General features: G+C 48.7%; 1 protein-coding gene across 1 annotated transcript; it reads left to right on the top strand.

The window, feature by feature from the left end:
- The first annotated feature begins 7,025 nt into the window (after window positions 1-7,025).
- On the top strand, window positions 7,026-14,797 carry LOC104055124 (keratin, type II cytoskeletal cochleal-like). The gene is made up of 9 exons (XM_054051398.1): window positions 7,026-7,676; window positions 9,051-9,265; window positions 10,397-10,457; window positions 10,780-10,875; window positions 11,632-11,796; window positions 12,242-12,367; window positions 12,914-13,134; window positions 13,562-13,590; window positions 13,703-14,797. Exons 1-9 carry the CDS (start codon window positions 7,125-7,127, stop codon window positions 14,095-14,097), a joined length of 1,860 nt encoding a protein of 619 aa, XP_053907373.1. The 5' UTR covers window positions 7,026-7,124; the 3' UTR covers window positions 14,098-14,797.

The raw sequence follows: 14,797 nt of genomic DNA, 5'->3' as shown, positions 1-14,797 counted from the left end.
ATTAAAGGGAAAGTAAAGCCACTCATCCATCCCTTGACAGGTAGCCCGGCTCAGGCAGATATTTGTGATGCTGAGCAGCGTGGTGATGGCGTTTGCAAGAACGCCTGAGAGAAAAACCATGAAATGCTCTGTGTTAAGTGAAGAATGAGCTGGAAAACCAGGCGTGCAATTATTAGGACGTGTTGGACACCATTCTGGCTTTTGGTCATTGAGATTTCCACATGCAAGCCATTTCTGGATGGAGAACAAGAGAGGGAGGCGTTTAACATTCCCTGGTATCACACGCAGTGCCCAACAGGCGGATTACCCCATAGGATGTTCAAGGAGAAAAAGCAACCACATAATAACAAGAACAAAGAGAATAACAAGGCAAAACACCCATGTGTGGATGTTGCTTCAAGAAGTTACACCGGAGTTCCCCAAGGAATCTCCTCGGCATGTGCATCCCCACCGAGCGGAGGAGGAAGAGGGGTGCCTGACTCACTCAGGATTGCTTGATTGCGGAGTTAGAGCAGCTGTTAAATGAAACCCTGGATTTCTAAGATTTCACTCGGTGCAGTTTCTTCTGAGAGCAACAGATTTGCCTAATAACGTATTTCCTTTTATCCTCCAGCCGAGCACGGCCAGCGAGTCCTGTTGGCACAGCGGTGAAAAATGAATGTGTGATTCACAGGAAGGTTTTCTATTTTCCATTTCTCTTTGCCGTTCCTGTCTTTCTTTTCCAGCTACTGAGCACTGGGATTTCTTGCAGCGTAGCTCCCCAAGTCTGGTGCAATGGTTTGGTGCAATGATCCGAGGGCTGGAGCACCTCTCCTATAAGGACAGGCTGAGAGAGTTGGGGTTGTTCAACCTGGAGAAGAGAAGGCTGCAGGGAGACCTCAGAGCAGCTTCCAGCTGACAGAAAAACTAGAGGTGGACTTTTTAGCAAGGCCTGTTGTGAGAGAACCGAGAGCAAAGGTTTAAACTAGAGGAGGGGAGATATACACTGGATATGAGAAAGAAACATTTTACAATGGGGATTTTACAATGGTGACACCCCATGCCCAGAAACATTCAAGGCCAGATTGGATGAGGCTCTGAACGACCTGATCTGGTTGAAGATGTTGCTGCTCCTGCAGGGGCAGTTGGACTATATGACCTGTAAAGGTGCCTTCCAACCCAAAGCATTCTATGATTCCATGATCCCATGATTCTATGGGGATAGCGGTCCAGTTGGGCTGAGTTGGACTCAGTATGGGCACATCTCTGGCCATGGAAGAAAGAGTTTTCTATGACAGGAAATTCAGGTCAAGAAGTGAAGGAATTCACCTCAAAAACACAGTGAATTCAAAGTGTAACTTGACATCTTTGAAGGCATAGTGCTTTAGCATGCTGGAGGATCCAGCAGAGAAGTATTTACCTTTGGGAGGAGGGATTGCCAGGCCAGAGGTGTAATTATTACTGTTGCTTGCCTTTATCTCCCTGGATGTGTGGTTTGCTAGCAATTCAGATTTAACCTCTGGAAATGGAGGTTACAACCCTGTAGACTTCTGAGCTGGCAAAGCAAAGGCTGTGGCGCCCAGCGTTCCAGCTGGCCACCCTCCAGGGCCAATAGCACCGAAGCTTCAGGTGCCTTTGGAGAAGGCATTTTGGACTATTAGATCTGTGATGAATAGAAGTTGGTTGCAAATTCCTCTAGGACAAATACTGCTCTTTATCTCTAGTTAACCCCATGGAGACAACCATAACACAGCTTATGCAGCAAGCCTCCGCCTCTGGAGTGACACATGGTGAGTTTTTTTGCGTGTTGATGGCAAAATGAATCACAAAAGTGACTCCAACCATTCATTAAGATAATAGGTATGTCCTCTAGAAGCTCTGCCTTCTGTGATCTCCTTAATCCGAGTGCCCATCTGAAAAGCTTAATGAATGGGTGCTCATAAACACAGCATTGTTATTGCTCCTGTTTCGCATTTGTCCTTTTATTCTGCTGAGCCTGGTAGTCATGGATGGATACAACCTCTGCTTTCGGATCACACACAAAGCATGACTCCTTGTTTCCAGGCTCTCCTGCTCTGGTGACTTTAGAAAACAATCGCTTTCTTGATGGTACCAAGCTCTCCCGCTGATTATTCTTGGAGCTTCAGCTTAGTGACTGGTTTCTGGAAGGTGTAATCGAGTAAGAGGACTCCCACACTAGAAGTGTTTTTATTCTTTCATGCTGTCTCACCTGCCAAGTCATTTCCACAAGGCCGGTGACAGCGTTTGCTCTCTCCTGAACGTTTCTCCTCGTTCCTCTCTACAGAGTGATGCCTATAAATTCAACACAGAGATCTCATTGCTGATAAAAGTTCCGTGTTCTCTGCTCTGCTGCCAATAAGCTGCGTCTCTACTTCACTTTTTTCTTTAAGAAACCTGTTTATAAGGTTGCAAAGTTAACTCTATTACATTAACCGCATGCACTGAACAGCTGCTTTCTATGGTCAATATTATATATTCTCCTGTGCATACACAGACGTGGATTTACAGTCCTATTGTTGGGAACTAGTTGAAATTCAGTGGCTGAATTTCCCTCTTCCCACACTCTCCCCTTTCACTCGGCTGCTGGAGGGCATCTCTGCAGTCCCTGCTTGGCTCAGTGCATGAAGGAACATGCTTTCTGGTTTAAAACAAATCTGTATCATCGAATAGAAGAGACAACGGTCCCGGGGAAGAGCACAGCAGCATTTCCAGCCTCAGAATCCAATCTGATTCTCATGGCTGCTTCTTACAAGGACTGCAAACCTCACGCCACACAGTTGCTCTCCTTCCACCGTAGCAGTTCCCAGTGCTTAGTCCTGGCTTGTGAGCTTTCATCATGACCCTGCCACACCAATTCTACCCTATTACGCAGAGCCCTAATAGTCCATCGGCCCCGTTGAATGGATGATGCAAACGAGCCTTACAAATTCCTATGCAAAAGAGGAACGTTACAAAGGAAGGAGTGGATACCCGTGGTGTTTGGTATGAAACCTATTTGTCGCTTGCAAAATAAGACGGTAAATAAGAGCTGGGAAGGAGAATTTCTCGGCTTAGGTCACCTGGTAACATCACCAAACAGGAGATATTAAAAATCCAAACAGGCTTCCTTGTGCGGCTGCTGACATCTTAATTCCTGCAGTTGAACACTCTGGAGTCGCAGGAGCTCTGTCTGAAAGATGCACGCAGATGTGCCTCCAGTGCCCGGGTTTTCCATCACATGGATAAAGGACTGCCCAGAATATGACAAAATTGCCCTGAATGAAGCTCCTGGATTTGCTGTCGGGGCACCAAACGTGGCCAGTGCATCACAGGGGACACCGGCAGGGCAGGCATCCGGCTCTGGCTAGGAGGTGGCTCTCCATGAACCTTGCGTGAGACATCGCCTTAATGAGAGATATTCTCTTCCGCCTTGTTTACTGCCAGGATACCCCAACATCTCATCAGCACTGGTGACCTGACCAACACTGGTCACCCACAGTTTATTAACATCAAGCAGAAAGACCACAGAAGGAGGTTAAAGGTTTTGGCAAGGTCTCACTTGGCAGCACTGCAAATACAAGTGGTGCATAAGGGCAGTGACCACCAATGCTCCCGGAACAGCCCAGAAGGAACCTCAGGAATTTTCTTGTCCATCTTTTTGCCCTGAAGCAGCATAAACGGTCAAGGACAAACCAGGCTGAGGGTGAAGAGCTACTGTGGAGCAAAGTTACTGGCAGAAAGCCAAGGTGCCCGGTGGCAGTGGAAGAAGCCCATACCATCATCTCTACCCCAGTCCCCACAAATCCACCATCTGCTTTGATGTGGGAGCAGAATCAAACTGCGGTTAAGAGAGAGGGAACAGCCACTTTCGGAAGGCCGGACACGTGAAACCAAAGAGAGAGATGTCCCAGGGGCCTCATCAGCCGTTTTAATGGTGACTTCATGGTCCCTTCCAAAAAAACTGCCCAGCCTGCAGGGAGGGAGACTGAGCACCAGTGTGGCCAAGCCCTGTCAGCCCCATTTTCTCAAGAGAGGGTTTTAAAAAGTGGTTTTCATACTGGGACAAAGGAGACTTGGATGGCTGGGTTTTTCCAGCTGGAATCAAAACAGGAGGTTGGAAAAACCCTTGGGCTCTCTCTGTCTGCAGAGATGGCTTAGCAGGTCCCGATCTAGTCAGGTGCTTAAGCAGAATTAATTTGTCCCTGATGAATCCGGGTGCATGTAAATCTCAAAGGCATAAGTCTCATGGAAGCCACCACAGTTCAAGGCATATTTAGGGCCAAGGACCTCAGGGGTTTCCCTGGTAAATCTGGGTGTAAGCTGCTGCTTTAAAGCTCTGCTGAATCCTGTCAGCTTGAAAACAAGCTTCATCCCTCCCTTGTAAGCAGGAAGGTTATTCCCTTCCTGCAGCTCTTCAAACTCTAGCTGACCTCCAGTAAACCAAGGAAGAGCATGAAGACACGAAGAAGGTCTCTATGAAGAAGGTTTTCGCATCTGACTCGAGCCAGTGCTGTTCTTGTGTGAGGCCAATGAAATAAAAACGATGACAATCCTTCTCTTCAGAAGACCAAATCACAACGGAGTCCTTTGAAGTCAATGTAACCAGTGCTCAGGGCTTCCACCACGTGACTGCGAGATGGCTTTGTGAAAGCTCAGCAGATGGAAACCACAAGTGCTGCCCTGAATCGTCTCTCTCTGATGTGCAAGGCTGGGCATCGAGAAGAAGCCACTTCTTAGAGCTTCAAGGAGGACCCAAAGGTCAAAGCACAGGTTTGTTGCTTTCCATCCACGGAGAAAAAGCCTAACAGTGTGTCATACCTGAGATCTCAGGGCTCTCAGCTGGTGGAGGAATGTAGATAGTTGTCCAACGAGTACCATTTTTCCTACTTTCCAACAAAAACAGGACTTGGAGGGTCTACAACTTCAAAAAGTGCCCGTACCACCCATGTGGATCAATGCACTCTGCCGTGGGCAGACAAATGGAGATATGGAGGAAAAGAAACCTCACCCAAACCAGATCCAGGTTTCTCACAGCTGGAAAAACCATCAAGTTGCTGCTGTCAAGGATAAAGGGCCATGTCTTCTTGCCATGAAAAAGAACTGGAGTCTCCGTTCTCCTGCTACACAGGACACCTCAGAGCAGTGGTGTTGTCCCAGTATCTCAGGTCACCATCCCCAAGACCTCCTCGCTGCCCCACTGCAGCTTCATCAAGCCAGCATGTAGGGCTCAGGTGTGCAGAAAGCAGGACCACAGCCGCTTGCGCCAGTAATCTGACAGCCTGGCTCCTCCCTGGTTTTCATCTTGCCCACGGTGATGCCCACCTGTAAGAAAGTCATGTTGTATGGAACGATATAAAAGCCAAACGATGCTTTAGCCCACCCGCGGATGCCCTGTTCCTAGGCGATGCTCCAGGTTTGGCTTCAGACGTACCCAACTGTCCTCCACGATTCTCGCACCAACAACTCAGCACAAAATAAAATACGCTTCCAAAACAATTCCCCCTTTCAATCACCTGCAAGTGGTTCCGAGATCACCTTGGGTAGAATGACGTGAAGGATGCAAAGCCCAAAATCTTGACTGCTTTCTCCAGACACCTCAATCTCACGATTGAGAGTACATCTCATCTCAAGACGTGCATCCTTATATACTCAGACCAATACAGCGACAACGGAACTACTGCATGATTAGAATTACATAGATTGTATTTTATAGTTCATATTGACCCATTATGAGACCTCAGGAAAAAAAAACAGGAAAATCTTTACCTGAAGAGGCTCCATAAGTATTCTAAGTCACAGTTCTTTCGTGTTATTTTTAGTTCAAGACAATCTATTTCTAATTTACAATAGCATTAACTAGGAATCCTCCCAGAACCAGTTAAGTTTGCCCTGGCAAAGGCGCAAAAGCTTCTTAGGGCAAGATATGACATCCGTTGTGATTCTGTGATTAGACTCCTTTGTTAAGGCAAAAAAAAAAAAGAGAACTTTATTTATTTCCAAGCAAATTCAAAAATCTCTTTTTTTCAGAATTTTAATTAAGCAGGTACAGGAGCTTCTCATTAACGGATATTACCAGAAGAATTTAACGTCAAACAGGTGTGTCAGGGGAATAGGAGGAAAAAGTTCACTCCTGCTAACGTTTCTCAACCTTTTTTGTAGCACTTCACTTCACTTCTTAGTGGTCTTTGCAGCGATCGCCTGCGTGAATTTGCCGTGTGTGCCACTCGCATCACATCCTGATACCAAACACAACGATCGCCTTTCCTAGCCACAGAATTTGGCAATAAATCACTATCGGCAGCAAAGCATTTCCCAGAAATGCCTTATCTTCAGCTCCACACACTCGAAGGGGCATGTGAAGCCCACCTTGACCTCTGCCTCGACTTCAGGTGCCTGAGCAATTTAACAGAGCATCCACCCCACGTCCCAGTTTGTCCTCAGCACCTTCTCACGCGGTTCGTGCTCCATCAATACGGAAACCACCAACCCCATCCATGTGAGCCGGCAAACACGGCTCCAACCGAATCGCCTACGAGAGCCGTCGCCATACCCACAAGAGGAAGAAACGAATGCTTACAAGAACGCTGCCGACACCGTCAGTGCGGTGCTTTGCCAGATACGCCTTCCTTCTCCCCTTTCGCCACTGGTCATTGCTCAAGAACCAGCCCTGAGCTGGCTCGAGACCCTGGAAGGGGCGGCTTCTCCGCAACATTTTGCAGGAGGTCCTGAAACATAATTAAACGCTGTGGTGAAACCGAACTGTAAACAAGCCATGAATAAAAACTCCTTGAATTATTTTGCTAAACTATAATTACACAATAAGGAAGCAGATTAATTAAGTAAAATATAAGTCCTGAAACTGAAGCTTGCAAGCAAAGCAGTTTATTTTAATTTCCACATTATTTCATATGAGATACAAGTGTTTGCTGTGGGTTTAAAACGTTGGAAGCCATTCCTTGCTGCCAGGCAGACCAAACCCAGTGGATAAATTAAATTTTTGCATCTCAGGCACCTCCTGCAACGTATATAAAGAGAAGGGCTCTGCCCCAGAGAAGCTAAAGGAGATCTCCTTCTTTCACTCCCTGCTTCTCTTTTGATCTTCTGCTTTGCCGTTACTGCTTCACCTCCCGTCTCCCCCAGCCACCATGAGTCGACAGTGCTACACCTCCAACTCTCTCCTGGGAAGACGGGGCTTTTCCTCGGCATCCGCAGTCTGCACCCTTGGCAGGGTCAACAGCAGCTCAGCCTCCGTCTGCCAGCCGGTGGGTCGGAGATGTGGAATCGGTGGCTTCAGCAGCCGGAGCGTCTGTGACCTGGGGAGAGGGCAAAGGATTTCCTTCGGCGGGAGCTGCCGCAGCGGGGTCTACGGTGGTGCCAGCGTAGGACGTTGCGGTGTGGCTTACGGCGGAGGTCGCTTTGGCGTGGGCCCCGTCGTGAGCTTTGGTAACTGCGGAAACTACGGGGGCCTGGGCAGCTACAGAGGTCTTGGAGATGGTGTGGCTATTGGAGGCTACGGTGGAGGAATTGGCATCGGCATCGGTGGAGGTAGATCTGAAGGGATTCGGGGCGTCAGCATCCACCCAGAGCTCCTCAAGCCCCTCTGCGTGGGGGTTGACCCTGAGGAGTGCCAAGTGCGGACCCATGAGAAAGAGCAGATCAAGAACCTCAACAACCAGTTCGCCTGCTTCATTGACAAGGTGAGACCTCCCTTCCCTCCGCGCAGACTGTTAGGCTCATTTCTCTAGGATCTGATGGATGGATTGTCTCTAGCGAGACAACGTTGGTAGCTCATTCTGCTGGCACCAATTTTCCAATGGTCCCCGATAGCCTGTGGAGGTCCTAACCCGGAGATTTTGGATCTAAGCCTTGCACCAAGGCAACCGCACCAGTATTTTAGGGTTTGATGGTCACCAGCCTGCTGAACAGCTAAGTCAGGAGTGGCTCCAGGGATACAGTAAATCAAAACCTGTGAGAGAAGGGATGGACACATGGAGATGTAAAATGGGAAAAAGAGAATTTTTCTTACCAATGTCTAATCTGGTGTTGCTCTCACACCTCTATAAACTCCAAAGGAACAGTGCATTTAAAAATAGTCGCAGAATCATAGAATGTCCTGAGTTGAAAGGGACCCACAAAGATCATTGAGTCCAAATCCTGTCCCTTCATAGAGGTGCCCTTAAAAACAGACACCATGTGTCTAGTTTGTGGGCTTCATCCATGGGCTGTAGACAGACAGACATTGAGCTAAAATGAAATGAACAATTTTAACTTCTTTGTCCCTCCACTCTGTGAATGAATTCATTCATTGGTTTCCTAAACAGATGCCGTTTATCCCTGTTATCTAAGCTAAGCCTAAGGGTTCTCGTTGCTGCTTAGAGATCACAGAATCATGGAATATCTTGGGCTGGAAGAGGCTTTGAACCCATTCAGTTCCAACCCTCTGCCATAGACAAGGGACACCTCCCACTGGATCAGGGTGCTCATAGGAAATGGGTTTTCAAACAGCAGCGAAACCTTTGCTCTCTCTGATCTTGATTTTCTTTGTGAGTTGTTCTGCAGCTGGAAAAACCAAACCCATGTAAGAGCTGCCACTCGGCTTCCTCCCATTTGAAAATTAACTTATTCATGATCTATAAAGATTCTCAAGTACCAGAGAGCTCTTTAATCTAGAAGTGAAAGGTTTAGATCAGATAGAGTCAAATGAGATCCTGGATGGGGCTTTTGGTGTCATGAAAGGCTCATTATCGTTATCAGCCCATCAGAGAAAGCAGTGGATCCTCCACCACTGAGATGTTGCAGGGGAAGAGATGGTGTTTGGTTGAACTGTGCTTTGGTCCAACAGATGATTGGCCTTAACACAGGGCGAATGCCCCAGCGTTGTTCTGCGTTACGAGCCCTGGGTGGGACCAGGTTTAGCTCAGAGAAGATGCTCTTCTCACTCAGGCTGCTGAGAAATCAACTCTTAACTATTTGCAGTTCAGATTTTATGTCTACTTTTTCCTTTTGGAAGTGGAGAAACTCAACTGGGACAACATAGGGTTGTATAACTCTTGCATCTCTTGCTTCTCCAGGTCCGGCTCCTGGAGCAGCAGAACAAGGTGCTGACCACCAAGTGGGAGCTGCTGCAGCAGTATGTCCTCCCAGCTTCCAGGAGAAACCTGGAGCCCGTTTTCGAGAACTTCATCTGCAACCTGAGGAAGCAGCTGGAGTGCGTGCTGGGAGAGCGAGAGAGGCTGGAAAACGAGGAGCGGTGCCTCAGGGACCTGGTTCAAGAGTTCAAGTGCAAGTAAGTAGAACGCGGAGAGAAGCTGCTGAGAAGGGTGTTTGCTGGACTCAGCAGTGTTTCTGAGCCTGAAGACAATGCAATTACACGGATGGGTCTAAGAACTGGGTCACAGGGAGGGGAGCAGAGCCAGGCACAGTAACATAGAACCAGTTTCCTGTGCTGCGGTCCCACTGCTGCACCTCAGATGGTGGTGGTGGACTGGGAGAGCTCTTCAGGAACATTATTTCCTTAGGGAGAGGAACAGGGGACCACTTTTCCTCTCCCAGATGCTCCTGCGCACCACCGTGGCTCGCCGTATCAAATCTCCCACACCATCTGTGCCTGTGCCCCTCCCAAATTTCAGGTCCCCAGTTCCATCCATTCCCACAAAACCCTCAGCCTATTTGCCTCCACCCCATGCTTTATCCACATCATCTCCACTGGGGTTCATTATCTCTTCCCAGAGGGAATGTGGGATTTCTTTTTTAAACTAAGATTCAGATATTCCTTAATTGCTCCCTTTGTGTTCTGCTAAGCCATGAGCCAGGACACTTGGTGGTCGGTGGTGTACAGCACAGGAGAAAAGAGTAGACCTTTCTCCAAATATCTTGCAGTCAGGCATTTCAGATGTTTTTTTCTTGCTGAGCCACCACCAAGGAGGTCAGACTGGACTTGTGAAAGTTCTAGGTTCCAATTACTTATTGCACACCAACTTTCCGTCCCATTGCATCTGGGAGTTTCAGAGGTTGCTCAAAGCTCCTGACCTTCCTTGGGGCATTTTGGCCACAGTCTCCCCATAAACACTCAGAGCGGAGTCCTGGATGCTTCAGAAAAACATGACATGAAGGAGCAGGGTGAGAAGACGCAATCCAAGCCTTCGGCTGAGCTGCACAGTTTTGCATGTCTAGTGGTTTGACCTGATTTACTGCCATCTCACTCCAGCCACACAGGTGCCGGTGTGGGATACTTCAAACTGCTGAACAAAGCCCAGGGGAGAGGAATGAAATAGCAACAAAGCAAAAATCAAAAGGGACCTGCAAAGCAAGTAGGGAGAGGCCCCGGTTTTAATCATTTTTCCCATGTTCTGCACCGGTTGCTTGGGTGGTGGGGGTGGGATCCTCAGCATCCCACCCATCTCCTTTTCTCCTGCAGATATGAAGATGAGATCAACAAGCGAACAGCTGCAGAGAATGAGTTTGTGGTGCTCAAGAAGGTGAGTCACGCTAGGGACAATGCCGGCGAGACCGGGTGAGAGTGGCAAGCGTGCGGGCAAGACCTGGGCGTGAGGCCAGGGAGAGAAACGTGGAGTCCTGGCACCACGACACTGCCTGAGACCTCACCAGGTAGCCCCCAAACAGAGGTAACTCAAGGAATTTGGAGAGCCCCCATCGGATTGTTAGCACATACAACGCAAACCTAGACAGACCTAAGGGCTGGTAACGGTCAGGTTTCCTCCAAATCTAGCAGAAAACGTGGGCTTTGCCACAGTCTTCCTTCCTTTGCCTCTTTTCAATGAATATTTGGTGTGTCTACAGGATGTGGACTGTCTCTACCTGACCAAGGAGGAGCTGGAGGTGAGAGTGGGACTCTTGCGGCAGCAGCTGGAGTTCCTGAAGTGCATCTACGCCGAGGTAAGAGCTCCCTGTCTGCTGCCCCAAGGTCCAGGTGTCACCTGCTGCCCCCCAGAACTCTCACACCAAAACTAAATGTGGGAGAAAGTGGTTTTGCTGAAAATCATGAGGTTGCAATCCAAAAAAACTCAGTTTCTTTATATGTGTTTGATAACAGCCCCGTGGGAAGGCAAAGGGCGTTCTTGGTTTTCTCCCATATTGCTGGCCACAAAGGGAAGAATATTTTCCATGAAAATAAACCCTCAAATTCTTATCCAAACCATCTCACTCTTGAAAACCCCAATATTTTTCAGACTTCATTTTTTAAAGCCACATTAGTCAAAATATTTTGGTGAAAGTAAAGCTTTTGTCTAAAATATAGCAATCTTTTAACAAAACACGCGAGGGACACTGAGTATTTGTACCTTTTCCAGCCCAACACCTCCCAGCAGTCTGCAGGTAATGGGGCCCAAAGCACTCATCCCTGTGGGATTCATAGTCCAGAAAACTGCTGATGCAGCCCAGAACACCAAGTTGCCACAAAATGAGTTGCCCCGCCAGGATTCCCCACCCTTCCTTAGGGAATTGCATGCAGCAATCCCATACTCTGCCTCCTCAATAGGTCTCTGCTGTCAGTTCTTGCTGGAAACCATGCAGAGAATGCCGTGCCCTAGTTGGGCATGGAGAACCTCTACCTTCCCACCAGATCCCCTTTTGCCTGTGACCCTGGCTTGGGCTGGTTGAGGGAAGGGGACTGATGTGTGATGGATCTTGCAGGAGAGAGCTCAGCTGGATTGCCAGCTGTGCGACACCTCTGTCATCGTGCAAATGGACAACAGCCGGGACCTGGACATGGAAGGCATCATCAAAAGTGTTGAGTGCTGCTATGAAGAGATTGCCCAGAAGAGCAAAGCTGAAGTAGAGGCTTTCTACCAAACCAGAGTGAGTGTTCACACCAGCACAGATGGCAATGAAATCAATCCCCTGGCCAACAAAACCCTGAGGACCATTTCTGTCCTCCATGATGCAACTCAAACCTACCCAACAGCTGTGCATGTTGTAAGTTGTGAAAGCAAGCCATGCAAAAAAAAACCAACTCCACACAACCCTTAAATCTGTGTTTTAAGGATTTTCTGTAAAATCAAAGCGCAGCAGATCACAGTGTTTCTTCAGAGGGGTCTCCTCTGTGGGTACCCATCAGGAACACCATCCCCTTCCCAAAGAGCAAATGCTCAGGACATACCCAGGACTGTCACCTTGTCTGGGCTGAGGTCATGTTTAGGTGCTTCCCTGGGAGCACCAACATCACGGTGGCTCTGTGGGGTTGCCATCATTCCTGGAAGGGGTGATTTGGGTGCATTAAATCATCCTCTTCCAATTGCAACAGCTGGAGGAGCTCCACAGCAGCAGGGGCAAGTTCTGTGATGACCTGAGAAACAACCAGAGCGAGATAGCTGAGCTGAACCGGATGATCCAGAAGCTGCAGTGCGAGTCGGATAATGTCAAGAAACAGGTAGGACAAAGGGTTGAATGCTGCATGGGCAGTGGGGTGGGCGACTTCTCCAGCAAAGGGCTTCGTCCTCACCATCTCCTACCCAGTTGAGCTCCAAAGAATTCCCCCACCCCAGCTTAAACCTGTATTTGTATCTCATCTTGAGGCTGTAGATATGCAAAGAAGCAGATTTCTTTCTCATTTAGCTAACGAGCAGAACCCAGTTGGATGGGTAGAACACAGAGTATTTCCCGTATTTCTTGATTTAGTGGGATGTGACAGTCTGATTTAGTGGGACGTCTCTGCCCATGGCAGGAGGGTTGGAACAAGATGATCTTTAAGATCCCTTCCAACCCTAAATATTCTATAATTCTGTGCTTCCTACTGGGGTGCAGTCATCTGGTCCACTCCCCTTCATCCTAGACAGCTTGTCCATTATGTGTCCAGCCTAAATCCGAGCTCTCTGCCAGCTCCAAGCTGAGAAATAAGGGGGGATACAATAGCAAACCGGTGGAGATATCTCTTAATATAACCACTGGGCACTCTCTTGGCCATTGCTGTCCCCAGATTGCAGCTCTGCAGACAGCCATCTGCGACGCTGAGCAGCGGGGTGACTGCGCCCTCAAAGATGCCCGGCAGAAGCTGATTGACCTTCAGACTGCACTGCAGCAAGCCAAGGACAAGATGGCATGCTTGCTGAGAGACTACCAGGAACTGCTGAATGTCAAGCTGGCCCTGGACATTGAGATTGCCACTTACAGGACACTGCTGGAAGGAGAAGAGAGCAGGTAGGAGCATCCCTGTCTGCACCTGGTAGTGAGAGCTGGCAAATCCCAACAGTGAGAAGTGCTGGGTGAAGGCATCTCCCCGTGGATGCAAAAGGGAACATCATCCCTTTTATTTCTCCCTCCGTGCAGAGGGGAGTGTTATCCCTGTTCCTTCCTCATCTTCCCAGGGCAGCTGGATCTCAGTGTGCTGAGCATGCCCTGATCCCCTGAGCGCGGTACAAAAAGAGGATAGGATGACCCATTAACGTGTCTATGGGATTTTGGGGATCCAACCCTCCAATGCTTCAGTGGATAATTTGGACCTGAACCTCCGACTTGGGTGCACAGAAAAGCTGAAGTACCCGCAGGGTTCCTGATGACCTATTTACTTGTGTATTTGGGGGATATTTCCCTAAATACATCCTTGATATGTTTCTTCTCTTAACAGGATATGTACCGGCAACCCTGTGAGCGTAGGTAAGATAACTAATGCCCTTGATTTCCCCACAAGTCTTTCAAGCTTATAAGTTTCCTTATAGGCTGGATTTTAGCTGCTCTGGGAGTGACTGAGCCTGTTTTTCCCCCACAGCTGTTGTCAGCGGCGGTGGCACCGTTGGAGAATGCCGATCCCTATCTGGAATCGGAGGCAAATGTGCTGTCAAGACAGGAGGGGCCGGTGCAGGGTTAGGGGTGGTCTCATCCTTTGGGGTCGGCGGCGCCGGCTTTAGCACCCGGAGCGTAGATTGCCTTCCCAGGGTGGGGGCTGGATTTGGGGCCAGGAGCGCCGTCAGCTGCGTGGGGCGAGAAGTCATCTCCGGTGTGGATGGTGTGCAGTGCACCACCGGCGTGGGCAACTTGGGGAACGTCGTGTGCGCTGGCGTGGAGCAGTGCAGCCCGGGAGCCGTCATCATCCCCGGGCCAGGGGTCTGCGCCACTGGGAACAGGTACAGCACAGCTGTGCGCGTGGTCAGAACAACCCGGTAGAGACCAGAGGGCAACAACACCACAACATATTTGAAACTAATCAGCATTTCTGCAATAAAACAGTATTCCCCTCCCTTTTGACAGCTACAGGGATCTCACAACCATGCGCTGCCCGTGCCCACACTACCAGGCTGATGCTCTGCCAAAGACTCTTTGCATGATCAAAACCCACCTTCTCTTGCATGTCCCCGCTAGAGGAAAGTCCCCACTGTGGTCTCAGCCAGGGGAGATTTTCATTTCAGAGACTTCACCCCCGCCTTCACACATTGTCTCAGCTCTTCAGACTTCTCTGCTAAACCCCCTTTTTGGGAGGGATTTTCCTTCCCTAATGCAAAAGGATGAATAATTTGGTCATCCCAACTTCAGAAAGAGAGGCCACATTTTAATAGTCTGAGATGGAGCTGCAGCTATTATTTACCGTCATTAACGACACCAGAAAATCCAATTTTTCCTGTTTACGAGAGGGTTGGTAATGCTTATGTAAATTGGTCCAAGTTGCTACACCAGCTTTGGCAGGGCAGAGTTTAATTACACACCGACGAGCACCTTATATCTCTGTAGTTCAATGCATGCGTTGGTTTTCCTGTGTGTGTACTAAGTAGACGGATTTAATGCTTTTCATTTGTAAGTGAACAGTTGATTACCCTTCGCTTACTCCAGGCTTTCAGCTGTACCTTCAATAAATGCCACGCATAATTCA

Source organism: Cuculus canorus, chromosome 29 (assembly GCF_017976375.1).
Source record: "Cuculus canorus isolate bCucCan1 chromosome 29, bCucCan1.pri, whole genome shotgun sequence".
NCBI lineage: Eukaryota > Metazoa > Chordata > Aves > Cuculiformes > Cuculidae > Cuculus > Cuculus canorus.
This window is presented reverse-complemented; position numbering and strand designations above follow the sequence as displayed.

What these genes read in the sequence shown, in the direction of transcription:
- LOC104055124 (XM_054051398.1), top strand. Translation starts at nt 7,125, where the DNA reads ATGAGTCGACAGTGCTACACCTCCAACTCTCTCCTGGGAAGACGGGGC. An exon ending in AGGCTTTCTACCAAACCAGA is followed by an intron (nt 11,797 to 12,241) that starts GTGAGTGTTCAC and finishes CAATTGCAACAG; the next exon opens with CTGGAGGAGCTCCACAGCAG. An exon ending in CTGGAAGGAGAAGAGAGCAG is followed by an intron (nt 13,135 to 13,561) that starts GTAGGAGCATCC and finishes TTCTCTTAACAG; the next exon opens with GATATGTACCGGCAACCCTG.